Below are 16,339 nucleotides of genomic sequence, written 5' to 3'. Positions count from 1 at the left end.
GTGATGGTAGCAGACACTGCTGGTGCTCTGTCCTCGGATGCCCTTTATCTTCTCTCCCCCGCCCAGTCTACACTGTTTTACTTCCAATGGCCTGCACCTACCAACTCTTCCACTGCTCAAGGGTTATTGGAACCACTCTGGCACACAGCGTAGAAACTTAAGCATGTCCTGCTCGCCCAAGGCAGCCCTTAGGCAATCACCGATTGCAGTTGGGCTATGAAAGCCCAGCTGCTTTGCATTAAAGCCAGGACACAGTCTGAGATGTACTTCACATTCCAGAGTCCATTGCCTGTTAACACTAAGGCTGGGATTTTGCCTGAAATCATGACTCTGCTTGGCTTCCTTCCCTCCTGGCCCAGCTTCCCCACTCCCTTACCAGCTTCGCCTGGGGGCATGTCCACACACATCCGCATGTCAGGATTTGCTTCAGGGGAACCCTGCCTAGGTCATTAGCTGCCCTCCTTGGCTTTCCCCACATTTTGATTCTTCTTGTTCTTCCAAACGTCTCATTCCGTGTTGACAGCTGCAGTTTGTGGTACCTGTTTTAAGTCTCAAACTTCTGTTAGGACACACACAGGGTCTCGGTTACCAGAGACCCTTGATAGGTGATTCCTAGTCATAGTGTGTATTTTAAGTTCCTCTCTGCCAATGGCACAGTCCTGGGTACTGCACCACTGGGCTGGATGTCACCTCATGCTGCCGTGGGCAGTGGTCAGCATTTGTACCCTTCCCCAGGGCAATGGATTTGCCCCATCAGATACATGTTCTAGTTTCTCTCCTCTGGCAAAAGTCTGAGTCTAATATCGGAGAAGGGTCATGATCTGCCTTTCAAGAACATGAATTAGAAACTTCTACCTGCTTCTGAGTGAGTTATTCCTTTGTGTTTGTTTCTTCTTATTTCTGCTGTTTGGTTGAACCAGAGTTAATGAGGGCTACTGTACCTGAGCAGGACCCTTGGACCCTTCTCGGGACAGACTCCCCCCCCATATCCTCCACTGTAGCTCCTCTCTGAAGTACCTAGATAATAGTATCTGGTGCACATTTCCTGAGTTGTTTTACAGATGCTAAAACCACCACCAAGTGGAAGAAATTAACTACTTGATGATCATGGGCATGTAGCTCCCAGACCTACCGGCACCTAAGGACTGATAATGTTTACCCCTCTGACACCACTCTGTTACCTCACCATCAACTGATCAGAGAATTGTACACGAGCTGATCACATACCCTGTGACCCGCCCTCCCTCACCTGGCCTTTAAAAATGCTTTGCTGAAACCCTTCGGGGAGTTCCGGCTTTTCCTAGCCCTAGCTGTCCTGGACTCCTTGTAGGTGCCCTACGATAAATGCCGCACTTTCCTTCACCACAACCCGGTGTCAGTAGATTGGCTTCACTGCACGTGGGCGAGCAGACCCACGTTTGGTTCGGTAATACTACTATGGTTCTGCTTCTGACTTGTGTCTGAGAATGTGGGTGACTCAATGGGACAGCCAGGATACAGCTCAGGCAGGAGGTGGGACTTGAGTGGTGACAGCAGAAGGGGAGCCGTCCTAGAGAACGATGTGTGGAATTCCATAGCTGGCATGACTCCAAAATTTGGATCCTGGGATGGACAGGGAGTTCAGACTCTGGGCCCCAGGTGGGTGTATGATGGTTGCTTTCTACCGTTGACACTTTCTCACTGTGTTTGAGCTCGGAATGTTATTCAAGGCCACTGAAGGCGTTATCTTTTTGAGAGGTATCTGCAGCAGTTGAGGACAAAACTGGGTGGTTCCAGACATCCTGACTCAAAGGTAGCCCAGCCCTCTTGAGATCCACTCAATGGCAAAGCCCACGTTATCCACCATCTTGGAGGGACCACGGTAGACAGCAGGGAACGACGCCCCCGGCAAGCTCCCCAAACCCTCTCCATGCCAGCCCCACGTGACACCTTAACTCCCACTCCGGAGGCAAACTCACGATTTTCACAGCGCTGCCCGGTGTAGCCTGCCAGGCAGGCGCACTTGTAAGATCCGGTGTTGTCAAGAAGGCAACTGCCGTCATGGAAACACGGTGCCGAGGAACAGGCTGTAAGAGAAAAGGCAACTTCTCTCAGTGCCCCAGGCAGTGAGTCCGTTTCTTCAAGCCTCCGGTCTTTCACTTGTTCCTCAGTCTTCCTGCAATTTTTTAACTCCTTTTATCGATATCATGTTACCATTGTTTGAGGTTGCCTAAAACAGCTGCTCATTAATCAAATGCTGCTGATGTTATCTGATGTTTTCCAAGGCCCCAGAAGTATGCTCCAGACACTTAGGAGTCTGAGACAACACACACAGGCGCACCACACAATTAAAGCGGAGGCGGGCTTCACCCCCTCCTGTAGGCGCTCGGTGGGAGACAGCAGCCTTGGGTAATAGATCATCTTTTTTTTCAAGGAAGCTCAGTATCCGGGATACTGGGGGAAAGGAACCGGAAGATGATCTTCATGACACTAGTGAAAGTGTACTCAAGAAGTTTCAGACACGCATTCTGTAAACAGTAGTCCCTTGAGATACTGAGAGTTAAGATCTCAGATAGGGTGGGGAAATGCTACTGGTGTTAAATGATAATTAACCAGATTCTCTACTGCAGAACTTCTCCGAACACTCCACATTCTGAGGTGCCTCGTGAATTTCTAAGAATGTACATAACGTCCCACCTTTCACAGGCTTATCTGACCTGAGAGACTGCATTTTACAGAGTGTCCTGGGGACTATTTTTCTACAGAGAACACTTTGGGAAACACTAGTCTGCTTGTTACCCACCAATTCCACATTCATGTACCCTGGTGTAGAAATATATCAGAGTCAAGTTCAACAAACCCAAATCGAGTGTTTGCTCTGTGTAAGGCACTGGAGGGATACAAAGTTGAACAGGAGCTCCCACTCACCAGATCAGAGCCTTTGGAAGAAGAGTAGGCAGTGACTACAAACTGAAGCATGATTCAGTTAGTGTCAGAAAAGAGAGAAAGTGCTAGAAGACATTCAGAAAAAGGCAAAGCCACAGCCCATCAGCACAAGGGAAAAGGCTTAACAGGGGAGGAGAAATCCGATAGGGCCTCGAAGGGTGGGACTTGATGGGCAGGAGTTGGGAGGTGGGTTTAGTCAGAGGAAGTAACTTGAGCACAGGCGGGATGCTTCGGGTGTTTGAGGAACGGGAAGAGCTCTGTCTGACTGTTTGACAATGGAGACCAGAGTTTCCAGAGTTCTCCAGGGGAGGTTGAAGAAGAGACCCTCCTAACTCTCCCCTCAGTCACAGGGTCACAGGCTGGCGAGCCACTGCTGCCCCCAACTGCCGACTGCCGTAAACACCCCCAGATGTATCTCAGCCTCAGCTGGGAGGGCGTCACCGAGGGGCAAGGATTCAGCCACAGGCCGACCGCACCACAGCAGCAAAGCTTCTAGAACTCCCAGGCTCTGAGCAGCTGCAGAGGAGACTGACATCCCGGAAGGAGGCAGTCACACAGGAGCAACTGCCTAGAGCTCCTGTGGGACCATTCTCCGCACGAGGAGGCTGGGGAGGGTGGGCTGTCTGCCGGTCTTGCTGAAAGGACAGGGCGGATGCCACTACTGCCCGCCTCCCTTCCTGAGACTTCTGTATCACACCTTCCATAAGGAAGCTATAATGGTCAATTGCAATTTTTAAAATTCAGTATTAAAATAATAGAACTTCCAGCTCGAGTTTATTTTGTAAAACCTGATGCAATCCAATCTCTGAGGACTGAGCACTTTGTTCATTCTGGCCAAATCCTACTTCCTAAATGAACAGGACAGGAGGTGAAGTCAGACTCAGAGTTACTCATAAAGTATGTGGCATTTCCTATGTTGTTTAAGACTTTGAACACCTATTTGAAAGATGACAAAGGGAGGCTCAGGGCATGCCTGGGGCAAGGCGGCTACTGAGGGCTTCCTCTGTACCAGACACTGTGCTAAGCTCTTCATCTGTTCTGTCTTCCAGCACCTCCTTAACGGAGCAGGATCTAGGGTTATGTCCTTATTCCCTGATTAGGAACATGAGGCCCAGAGAAGTAGAACTTGTCCAAGCCACACGGCTTAATCTGCTAGGGACCAAAGCTAATGCTCTTAACCATGACAGCCCCTAATAGAAGCTCTAGAGCCGAACTGTACAGATCCCTGGTTCCATCCCCAGAGCTGTGCAACAACAGACAAATTACCTGGTCTCTCTGTGCTGCAGCATCTAAACAGGGGAGTTAATAATTCTTAGCTCTGGTCCTAGTGAGCGTTTCTGAAATATCCCTTGCCATTGCTCTCTACCTTTTTTTTTTTTTTTTTTGCGGTACGCGGGCCTCTCACTGTTGTGGTCTCTCCCATTGCGGAGCACAGGCTCCGGACGCGCGGGCTCAGCGGCCACGGCCCACGGGCCCAGCCGCTTTGCGGCATGTGGGATCCACATGAACCCGTGTCCCCTGCATCGGCAGGCGGACTCTCAACCGCTGCGCCACCAGGGAAGCTCCTCTCTCTACCTTCTTAATGTGCAGGTTGCTTCTGAGAACCCAGCACGCTGGGTTTTAACGAGGCTGGGCAGGGAGAAGGGGGGGGGGTGCACAGAAAGGAACGTTTGTCTGGAGCACAGCCATAAAATGCGCCATTCGTCTCCCTGGCCTTTACCTGTGATCTCCTCAAAGACGGCATGGAAGCCGTCAAAGTTCTTGGAGCCATCTGAGTGGAAGAGGACGTGGAGCGAGGAACCCGAGCTTCGGATGGGAGCCGGCCGCTCGTTGCCACAGAAACGCCTGATGATCTGACTGTCGCTGCTGTCCCCGTCACGGACCTCGACATAGTCATACTGGCACATGTAGTCAAACTCCAGGCTCAACATGACAATCCTGTGGGTGGAGAGGGTGACAGCAGGAAACAGCTGGGCCCCAGATAGCCCTTACACCCCTGGGCAAGTTCAAGGCCAGATGATAAACAGGTCTCTAGAAGAGTGGTGTCATTGGCCTGATGTGATAGGACAATGGTCCTGGAGGACTTGAGGTCAGATACGTTTCTTTTAATGTGTGTAGGTAGGTATTCTGTGTGCAGGTGTGTGTACACGCACGCCCAGGTGAGGGGAGTCCATTCGGAGAATCTCTGCACACACGGGCTCTTCTTCCAGGAGCACTTCTCCTCCCAGGCTGCGTGGCTGGTTCTTTCCTATCCTCGGGTCTCAGCTTAAATATTCTCTCCTCAAAGAGGCTTCCCTGACAACTCTTTCTAAAGGAGATCCATTGTTTTCTTCATAATGCGTAGCTACATTTTAATTTCTCATATTTATCTCCTTGACTTTGTGAGTGTGTGCGCATGCCTGTCTCCTCCCCTTGGCTGCAAATTCCTCGAGGGTAGAGTGTGACACCTGTCTTATTCCACCACTGTTTGCTTAGTGCCTAACGCAGTGCATGGCACATAGAGACTAAACAAATATTGCTGAATAGATGACAATGGATACTCTATCGTAATTTTACAACTGGAGAGTGGAAAAGAGTATGTTGTCTTGCAAGACCAAGTAAAGGAAAAAACTCTCTGCACGCTCTTCTGTCTGATGGAAGGATCAGAAGATAATTATTCTCTTGGTAACAATTCTTGCCCCAAAGAGTAGAAAAAGTAGCACCATATCAAAATTTCAGAATTGAAAGAGATCTGATATAGCTGTGATTACCTTAAAGGGGTCTTAGGTTTGGAAATACTGGGGTGCAGCAGATCAAAAAAGCAGAAGGGAACCTTAAGCTCCCATTTCCAAGAAATAAGAAGAGAGGCAGTCACATCCCAGGGCAAGAGAGGAAAAGACATTTTTTAGAAGATTCCCAAGGGAATGCCTAATTATCAAGTTCACAAAATGTACGCCTGTATCTTGTCCCTCACAGTTTGGAGAAGTTAGGCACAGACGGAAGAGCTCAGAACTACAACCTGAAAAGTTGGGTCCTGGGCTATTTCTACCACCTTGGGTAAAAACTTCAGGAGCCAGAGTTAGAGAACAATCAGGATACTCTAAATGCTCTTAAAGGTCTTACTGAAAAAGAAACCCAATCAGTGAGTGTGCTCAGTGTTTATTTTTCAAAGATGTTTATCACAAAATCTTTTGCTAGGGAGTGTACGTCCTATTAATCATACTTTGTGAAACATGCTGTAGCATGTAAGGACCTGACTTCTCATCCAGATGCCACCACCAACTCACTGTGAGCCTTGAGCAATCACTTCCTTCTCTGGGCTTTGGTATCTTAGTCTAAAAAGGGTAGGAGCGGGGACAAGGCCACCACCCAACAGAGATCACGGCTTTTTCTGAAACTGAAACATGAGACATTGCAACTTGTATTTACATTCATTCATTTGTTCACTTATTCAACACATTTGTGGCAGGTCTGCACTGTGTCAGACGCTGTTCTAGGTGCTGAAAGTACAGCCGTGCTCCAAGCAGACACAGTGCCCGCCCTCATGGAGTTCGGATCTGGGGGACAGACAATAAGCAAGGAAACCAGAAAACAAAGGAATTGTTGGCAATAGAGACAGTGGATGAACTTGAGATTATTTTACAAGTAAGGAAGTAGATTTTGTGATGACCTGGCTGTGGGAGGTGATGGAAAAGGGGGGCATCAGGGAGGACTGCCAGCTTTTGGGCTGAACACTAGGCTTCAGAGTATTTATGTCCTTATTATTATCCCTGGCCAGCAGGTCCAGGTTTGACTGGAAGGAAAGAAATCTACATATTTCCAATCCCTAGGGCCCTTTCCCAGGCAGGTGATGTGCTTCTCAATCCTTCCACCATTTTGGACTTTTGTTTGGCGGGGTTGGGGGAGGGGATTTATTTTGTATCCTGTATCTCCTGAGAAGCTCTTCAGAGGCCCCTGAGGGGACCACTGGTCCTGGTCCCTGAGCTGCTGAAAAATTAACATGTGGCATTTAACACCTGCCATTATCATCCTGCCAGACTCAGCCTGGAGCCCGTTCAGCAGAACTGTGTGGCCTCTCACTTCCTCCTTGAGTTAACCTTCCTCTGGGAAAGTCCACTTAAAGAAGCTTACTCCTAACCCCAGGACCTGGGGGAGCAAGAAGACCAGCTACTAAGCACAGCTTTGATGAGCAGGATTGAGAAGGGGACCTGATTTGCCAGATCTTTCCCAAGCGGGTATCGTGTTGCCCCTCCTGAAGGACAGAACTCCATGGAGGAGCCAGCTGGCATGTGGTAACCTCCAGGTGCATTGATCCACCCAGAAAACACCTACTGAAAGCCTGTGCCCTAGAAGATTAGAGATTTCCATCACCACCAACCTCCCCACTGGTTAGAAAAGGGAAGAGCTAGGTGGACAATGTCCCTAGATGTCCCAGGGGAGAGTGGGCCACTCTGCTTCCCTAGAGAGGAAGAGCAGAGGTGCTTGCCAGGGGAGAGAAGATACACTGGAAGCAGGGAGCACTTCTTTCAACTTTATTTATGCTACAAGAATCCACCAAGCTGGGAATGTGAATTGGTACAGCCACTATGGAGAAAAGTATGGAGGTTCCTTAAAAAACTACAAATAGAACTACCATATGACCCAGCAATCCCACTACTGGGCATATACCCTGAGAAAACCAAAATTCAAAAAGAGTCATGTACCAAAATGTTCATTGCAGCTCTATTTACAATAGTCTGGAGATGGAAACAACCTAAGTGCCCGTCATCGGATGAATGGATAAAGAAGATGTGGCACATATATACAATGGAATATTACTCAGCCATAAAAAGAAACGAAATTGAGCTATTTGTAATGAGGTGGATAGACCTAGAGTCTGTCATACAGAGTGAAGTAAGTCAGAAAGAGAAAGACAAATACCGTATGCTAACACATATATATGGAATTTAAGAAAAAAAAATGTCATGAAGAACCTAGGGGTAAGACAGGAATAAAGACACAGACCTCCTACAGAACGGACTTGAGGATATGGGGAGAGGGAAGGGTAAGCTGTGACAAAACGAGAGAGAGGCATGGACATATACACACTACCAAACGTAAGGCAGATAGCTAGTGGGAAGCAGCCGCATAGCACAGGGATATCACCTCGGTGCTTTGTGACTTGTGACCACCTGGAGGAGTGGGATAGGGAGGGTGGGAGGGAGGGAGATGCAAGAGGAAAGAGATATGGGAACATATGTATAACTGATTCACTTTGTTATAAAGCAGAAACTAACACACCATTGTAAAGCAATTATATCCCAATAAAGATGTTAAAAAAAAAAAAAAAAGAATCCACCAAGCACCTGTGGTGTGTACCGGGTCCTGTTTCAGGCACCTGGATGCAGCAGTGAGGAGGTCTCACAAAACAGGATGCACTCATGTTATTTATCTACACTTACAATAAACCTGGGTCTATACTTGGGACTGTGGCATAAATGAGTCACATTTGTGAGGACCCCAAAGCTCTATAAGAAGAATCAGCTTATCTTCCACGTGTGTGAAATAATCAGTTTATTGGCTGCAGGGGCGGTGGCTGTCTTCTGAGAACAGCAATGAAAGGGGCTGTGATGAGCATAAACCCCGGCCTAGAGGGCAAATCCCTTAAAGGTTAGGCCTGTCCTTATGTCTTCCCTTCCCTCCCATAGAGTCTAGTCCGGTACTGAGTGAATAGGAAGGCTTGGTCAGGATCTGGGGGTTGGGGGATAGATTGCTCTCGGTGTCCTGCTGTGTTGGTATTATCCTTGGGTCACCGTCACCTGAGCCTCACTGTCGTTGGGCAGTGAGTGACAAACATCTAATTGACTATAGCTGTACCCAGGCCTTAGCCCACAAAATCACTGAGAGGTAAAGATTCTAATATACATTTTCTGCTTTTAAAAATGAAGTTCTGATGATTAGCCCTTGGTCACTAGGATCCAGGACCTTTGGTCCTGTTACTGTGCTTCCTTATAACCTCAGACTCCCTAATTCTGACCCCAGCCCCTTACCTTAGCTGGATGATAAACCCAGGTTTGGTGTGAATGGTCCATTCGCAGTGAGCATTCAGGGGGTAGCTCTCCAACAAAATCTGACCCTTCGGGACTCGTAGAACCTGGCCACATCCTAAGAAGAGAAGATTGGGGAATGGAAATTGGAGTCAACAGGAAAGAGATGGTAAAAGGTCGCAAAGCCTCTGAGCTCATCCCACACCCTTGAGAACAGAATGGAGAAGGATATTTCTACTTCTCAAGCACCTGGCGACGTGCTAGGCAATCGGCAGTGAATTGTTAATTCCTCTGATCCAGCCAACAGCTTGAGAAGAGAAGTAGTACCATTCCAGTTTTCCAGATGGAAAAATAGATAACCAGAGATTAAATAAATAACTTGTCTAGCTACTAAGTGACAAAGCAGAGATTTAAACCTGTGTCTGGACGTAAAGTCCAAGCCACTCTCTCCCCTGCCTCTCTAAGACGGCCGCATGCCAGCCTGCTGCTGCCACCTTACCAGGCTCAGAAAGCAGGTCCTCCCCGCAGCTCTACATGGGACACTGTGGCCTTTGTCCAGAGTCTAAATCTGCATAAGACCCTTTGGTCTGTGTTCCCTGCACATTCGCTACCCCACAAATATAACCCCAAAGCAACTCCTTCCTGACCCCCCTCCATCCATTTAGAAAATGTATGTATTAATTTGTTCTGTGAGCAACTATGTGATAAACACCTGCAGGGGGACATGAACTCCAACCATTTGGACTGGATTAGTGGTTTTCAATTTTTTTCTACCTCCCAAGCCCTTTTTTTTCCCAGACAAACTCTTATGAAGACCACCAATTTAATTTTTAAAAATGGATCCAAGAGGGGCTCCTGGTTGAAGCAGAAGCTGGGGCCCCAAGCCCTCCACTCTCACTATCACCTTGGTCTCCTGAGTTACCTCCAAGGAATCCCCAAGATTTGAAAACCACGGAACAGAGTCTTCATTAAATTATATCATATCTTCTAGTGTTAAGCAGAGATGTGTAAGATGCACCTTAGTTTTACAAAAGAGTTTGGGGGAAATGTCTTGAATTGGTGTTATAGAAAAAAATGTTATCTGGGTCATGTAAATAAACTATATTTTCTACCAGAGTTGGCAAACTATGATCCATGGGCCAAATCCGGCTTCCTGCCTGTTTTTGAAATAAAGTTTTATTGGAACACAGCCACACCCATTTTTAATGCATTGTCTAAGGTCAGTTTCCAGCTATAATGGCAGAGTTGAGTAGCTGCAAAAAGAGACAGGAGAATCCACAGAAATGAAAATATTTACCATCTGCCCCTTTACAGAAAAAGTGTATTTAACCCTGTTCTACACAGAACCCAGTTTAACCTCATAAATTCTGGACATGCGGTTATCTTCAATAACCCCCCCAAATAAATTCTCATTGCTCAAAAGAAAAATATGAACATCAGTGGATGGTGCCTCATGGCAGGATGATGTTAGTAATAATTCTACAGTGTTAGGAATACAGCCCAAACTCTGCTTTTGACAAGCTGTGAGGTCTGAAGCTTGTGACTTTTGCAAAACTGAGTGCTAGGCAGCATGAGTCATCTCATCATTAGGACGTTTATTGCTGCTGCCCAGCACCACATGGGAAACATCTTCCACCACTTTCCATGTGGGGCTCCTGTCTGGGCCAGGCCTCCATTCTCTCTCTCTGCAATTCCAGCCTCCTCACATCCATCCTTGTCTCCCAACTTCCCATTCTCCACGTAGCAGCCAAAGCCACCTTTAAATAAATAAATTAGATCACATTACTCTCTCGACTCGACCCTCCAAAGGCTGGCCACTGTGCCTCCCCTTCCCACAGCATCCACGGTCCTGCCTCACGGACCGCCCAGCCCTGCCCTCTGCCCGGTTTCTACCACCACCCATCTGGTCTTCATGCAGCTCCAGACACACGGCCTCCTTTCTGTCCCAGCTCCAAGCCTTGCACCCACTGCTCCCTTAACCTACAAGGTTCATCTTCTTCCACATCTCCTTCCTTTGGGAGTTAAGCTCAACTGCTGCTTCTTCAAAGAAAACTTCCTGGACCACCCAGCTAAAATGGACCTTCACGTCTCTACAGTCAGTGCCTTTTACTCGATTTTGTTTTCTTCTTAACACACATCACTATCTGAAATTATCTAGCTTATCTGCTTACTCCCTTTGGTAGAGCTGGGACTTCTCTAGCTTCTACACCTAGAATGGAAACTGGCATATAACAGGTGCTCAAAAAAGAGCTGTTGAATGAATGAATGATGATATTGTGACAGGCCAGGGACTGGCTAAGAGACTTACACAAATTCTCTTGTTTAATCCTCACAAGAAACCTGGGAGAACGATATTCATCTCTCCAGTCCCCAGACAGGAACACTAAGGATGGGAGAAGTTAGGTGACTTCCCCACAGCTGGATGGCCAGGAAGTCGGAAGACTGCAGACGACTGTTCTAACTGCCGAGCAGTGGTTACGACGGGACTCCCGAGTCCCGCTGTCATTGGTTTGAGTCTCAGCCTTAGCGTCACGGGGCTGCGTGGCCTTGGGCAATTTTCTTCATCTCGCAGAACCTCACTAGACCGGAGCCAAATGGGAGTAACTAGCACTTACTTCATACGTTTTGCGAGACTTGAATCGGATCACGCACATGGAAAGCAGTTAGCAGAAAACTCAGCAAATGTTAGCTGTTGCTACTTGGTGGCAGAGCGGGGATTTGAACTTGGATCTGTCTAGTACCAAGGCTGGGTCTCTGCTAGTGCATTAAACTGTCGTAGGGTTTCCTGACCCAGCCTTCTCCCACTCGGTTTTGAAGCAGCAGGATTTTTCCACCACCACCCGTCCCCCAAATACATTGAATCTCTGCCCCAGCCCCCAACTTCTGGAAGAGCACGTGCCTTCTGCCTGCGTACCTCACACTCCTCATGGCCCCCATCCGCCCATCTGCTGCCCGGCTACGGAAGTGATACATTGGGTGTGAGAGACAAAAAAAGAAACCTTCCTGCACAGTCTCCGCCCCTCTGGGACTGGCAGCCTCCCAGCCACAAGGTGTTAAATCCCAGCTCCGCAGCAAACCTCCTGCAGGGACCCCAAGTCGGAATCAGCAGCAGATGCCGCCAGCCTGCTTCTGGTTTCTTCCCTGGAATCAGACAGCAGTGTCACTGCCCTCCCACCCCGCAGGTCCACGGGGAGCTGGTGCCCCTCCCCAGGCAGGTCTTCTTGGCAAGACCACACGGTCTTTGGCCAGCCCCAGGGTCTCGTGTGGCCTCCGGAGGGCCGGGAGCCCCACCCACCCCGGGGGGCTGGCCCCCAGCCACCTGAGATGCAAGACCACTTGTTCCTGGGGCCCGGGGGCCGTCCTTCAGAAGCAGCCAGGATTCCCGGCCACATGTGACGCCTCGGTCCCTCATGATGTTTTCCTTCTCACTCCAGAGGGGAGGGCAGAGTCGGTCCCAGGAGCGGGGACAAGTTCCAACCAGCCAGAGACAAAGAGGCCACTTCTCAGAGATGTGCTCTGGGGGGAGGGTACTGGGCACCGGGAAAAGGAGAAGGCGCTCTGCTCCCTCCTCACACCAAGCGACTCCCACCTCCACGTGGGCGTCTGAGTCGGAGGGTCCGGGCGCGGGGCAGACTCACTGCACCCTCTGTCTAGGGCAGAACACTGAACACAGGTGAGCGTCCCCGCCAAGGAAGTACAACCAAGCAGGTGGTCCTGAGTCTGAAAGACCAGAGAGGCAATGGCCCAGACGAACTGCTCAGATTCCCTGACCATGTCTTGCTGCAGGGGAAGAGGGTGTGTGTATGTGTGCGTGTGTGTGTGTGCGCGCGCGTGTGTGTGTGCAGGGAATTTTGCCAGCCAAGCCAGACTGTCCCCTGGGATCTCGAATCCTGGACTCATCTCCAAGGCCGCCCCCTCCCCCATCTTTCCCCTTGGCTACAAACCCAGACAAGAGAGAGAGCTGGATAGACTCTGCCTCTACAGAGCTGAAAGGAAACCTTCATGAACTGCTAAGCTAGAAAGGGAGCGGAAGGTTCCCAGCAAAAATGAACACCCCCAGCATTCAGGCAAGTCTTGTTATCTCCAGCTGGGGAAGCAAGGAAGGAGAGGCAGGAGAGAGACACAACATACTTCTGAGAAGCAGTGCTTTTTTTTTTTTTTTCTTTAATCTTTCCTCTTGGATGGGGGCGGGGGAAGGACTAAAGAAAGCATTCTGACCTAAAAAGCCATTTGCACTTTCCTTCCTCCTTCAAATAGCACTCAGGAGACAGGACTCACAATGGTTAAGGGGCAGCCTGGAAGCCCGACCAGGTCGTAATCTCAGTTCAGATTTTCCAAGCTGTGGGACCCGAGACAAGTTCTCTAGATTTTCCAAGCCAAGGTTCCCTCACGTGGAAATAAGCATAATAGGAGTACCTGCTACCATGTTGTTGTTGTTGATAAGTTCTTATTTGTTTGAGGATTAAATGAGATAGATATTGTATGTAGAGCATTTAGCAAGTGCCTGGTACACAGAAACCCTCCGTAAATGGCACCTAATGCTGTCGCGTCTCGAGTCTTGTCTGGATCTGAGACACAAATTTGGTACAGGAATCACAGGTGACAGCTCAGGTTCTGACCCACCGCTCCAGGGCTCCTAGGAACCTCTTTACATCATGGGCTGAAGCCCTAAAGCCTGTAGGCCCAGGAGCTCCGACAGTGATGGCAGAACAAAAGCCTGGATGAGGACATGGGAAGGACCAGGAGCCGCAAGGAAGCTCACACCTTCCATGTGATTTGGTTCATCCTACCCTGACCTGCTAGGCCCTCAGACAGGCACTCGGAGTGAGGACCTCATGGGCCTCTCACATCAAGAGGCAGTTTAGTATAGAGGACGAGAGACTGGGCCCTGGGGCCCAGCCTCTGAACTGGCACCTTGGCTTTGCCACTTACCAGCTGCATGACAGCAAGCGGGAAAGTTACTCAGCCCCTCTGTGCCTCAATGCCCTCACCTATAAAAGGCTGTGATGCGGATTAATGAGTTTGTACGTGAAGGTACTTAGAACAATACCTGGTTCAAAATAAGTGCTAAGTGATGGCTTTTGTCAGGGGCTCAGGTCTTCATTAGATGTCCAGGAATGACTTCATGGCTCATCCTGTGATTTGGCCTATATTCCCAACCAATCTGATACTTTATAATGGTGGTTTAAATGTTTGTCTCCTCCACGACACAGTTCTGTGAGAGCAGGGACCTTGTCTGTCTTGCTCACACCTTTGTATGCATCGAGTAGGTGCTTAATTAATTGTTAACTGAATGAATGACTATGCCGGATTAAATCGAACATCTCCTTGCCCAATCAAACCATTTTTGAAGCCCGTCCCCCCATACCAGTTGTCCTGAGAAGATAACCTCCTCATGGCCAGTGTATATTCTCTTGTCCCTTGGGAAGTTCCATTTTATTATTCTTCCTCTCTGGCCCTACATTGATTTCCTTCCCAACAAAGAAAAAGAAAAAGAGCTCCCTTCAAGGCTCTGGTTTAGTAATAATACCAATAGCAATTACCATTTATTGAGCACTTACTATATACCAGACTCCATGTTAAGGAATTTTATAGACAGCACTTCAGTTAACCCTCACAAAAATCCTCTGAGGGGGCACTATTATTTTCCCCATTTTGTAAATGAGGAAACTGAGATTTACAAAGATTGGGTAACTTTGCCCAAAGTCACGGGAGAGATTAAAATCCAGGTCCTAATGGTTCCAAGCCCAGCTGTTAACTGCCACATAATACCACCCCCAATTTGTTCCTAACTGGGCATTGTTCCTTTCCTGGAAGTGTCAGGACACAAAAGCCCAGAGGAAGATGAGCCAGTTTTCAGTAACTCCACCCAGGTGACTCTATGCTCTCCCAGGAAGAGGGCTCCTTAAATCAGTAAATCGGTCACACACAGATTTGTGAGCCTTTTCTCTCCCTCCCCCTCTCCCTCCTGCTCTCCCTCCTTCCTTCTTTTCTTCCCTCCTTTCCTCCCTCCCTCTCTCCCTCTCCCTCCTTCTCTCTTCCCTTCCTGTCTCCCTCTCTCCCTCTCTCTCTCTCATTTGCTCTTGATCATTCCTGGTTATGGCTCAAGGACCAGCCTGATATTCCAGCCCCACAATCAGTTTTGGTCACAGCTGATGGCCAGTTCCTCTGCTCCTCTGCTTCTATCTATAATATAACTAAGAAAAGAAAAAAGTTTTAAGGGCCTATAATCTCTCCCCATAAATCCTCTCTCATCTAGGTTGCTTTCCTAACCTTCTTACCTCCCTAGATCCTTTGGGGCCCGAAGGGTTGGCATCACTTCAGTGCTACCTAGAAGCATGGCATCCGGGTGGCTCTCGGGCCCTCTCACGCTCATCTCATCTGGTGGCTTAGGAACTTGGTCTGAAGGCCAAGTTAAATAAACTTCACTCTGGAAGTCAGCAGAGTGGTTCCACTTAAGAACTCAACTTTCCTGTTTAAGAAGCTTTGAAAGGAAGCCTTGATTTTGACTTTAGAGATCAGTGTCTCTCATGGCCAGCACCAGATCACAGTTCCTAAATACCATTCCCCACAAAAGGAACCAGGATTCGTGGAGAAATGGCTGGTTCCGGGACCTGTATGTAAACAATCAAGGTGAACTTGAAACATTTTGCGAGAGGGTGGGGGGTTACGGTGGCCAAGAAGCAAGGAAGTGCTCAGTGAATGATGTGATGAAGTGGGCTTAAAGGGTCTTCGGTGGCCAATTCTGGGACAATTTGAGCATTAAAAAATGATGGTAGCGCTATTAAATGTGGAAAAAAAGAAAATTCATGAATCCATAGTGCAGAAGAAGAGAGAGCAGGCCAAATGTGGGAAAATAATAATAATGGGTAAATCCAGGTAAAGGATGAATGAAGTATTCTTTCACCTTTCTGTGTATTTAAAACTTTTCAAAATAGAAAGTTGGAGAAAGAAGGAATCAGCTTCTTAGCCTGAATATTCTGAGATCACTAAACCAATATTTCCTGGCCAGGAAGATGTGAAGAAAGTTGTCTCCTGGGCTCAGTGACCTCCAGCCCTTCTCCAATTCTCTTGGTTAATGGAACTTGTCAATGGTTATGAATCAATCAATCACCTAATGGATTTTAAGACTCTAAGTAGTTAGGTTAATACCAACTGTGACAAGCATTGTCAAGGACAGGGAGCAAATAAAGGTGCTACCACGACTGCTCAGTACTGAATGCTCTATAACTCAAATATAAAAGAGGCTGATACCTTCTGGCATTTGCACTCCTCTTTCCTTCTAAGGTTCTATATGGCACTCAGGAAAAAATGCCAGGGCTCTACAACGGGGCTCAGCAGGAAGCCTTCCTCCTCCAGGATTAAAGGGCCTGAAAGGATCGCTTGGGCGCCATCTACTGGGTAAATGC

At 48.3% G+C, this 16,339-nt stretch overlaps 1 protein-coding gene across 4 annotated transcripts in view; it reads right to left on the bottom strand.

The window, feature by feature from the left end:
* PAMR1 (peptidase domain containing associated with muscle regeneration 1) overlaps nt 1–16,339 on the bottom strand; it is a 164,481-nt gene that overhangs the window by 23,838 nt on the left and 124,304 nt on the right. For all 4 annotated transcript variants that reach the window (XM_079930687.1, XM_079930689.1, XM_079930688.1 and 1 more), the window contains 3 exons: nt 8,934–9,048; nt 4,646–4,863; nt 1,959–2,066 (listed from right to left, as the gene is read on the bottom strand). In XM_079930687.1, the coding sequence (XP_079786813.1) occupies nt 1,959–2,066; nt 4,646–4,863; nt 8,934–9,048 (441 nt within the window). The remainder of the gene's footprint in view (nt 1–1,958; nt 2,067–4,645; nt 4,864–8,933; nt 9,049–16,339) is intronic.

The sequence above is a fragment of the Stenella coeruleoalba genome (genome assembly GCF_951394435.1).
Source record: "Stenella coeruleoalba genome assembly, chromosome: 8".
Taxonomy (NCBI): domain Eukaryota; kingdom Metazoa; phylum Chordata; class Mammalia; order Artiodactyla; family Delphinidae; genus Stenella; species Stenella coeruleoalba.
This window is presented reverse-complemented; position numbering and strand designations above follow the sequence as displayed.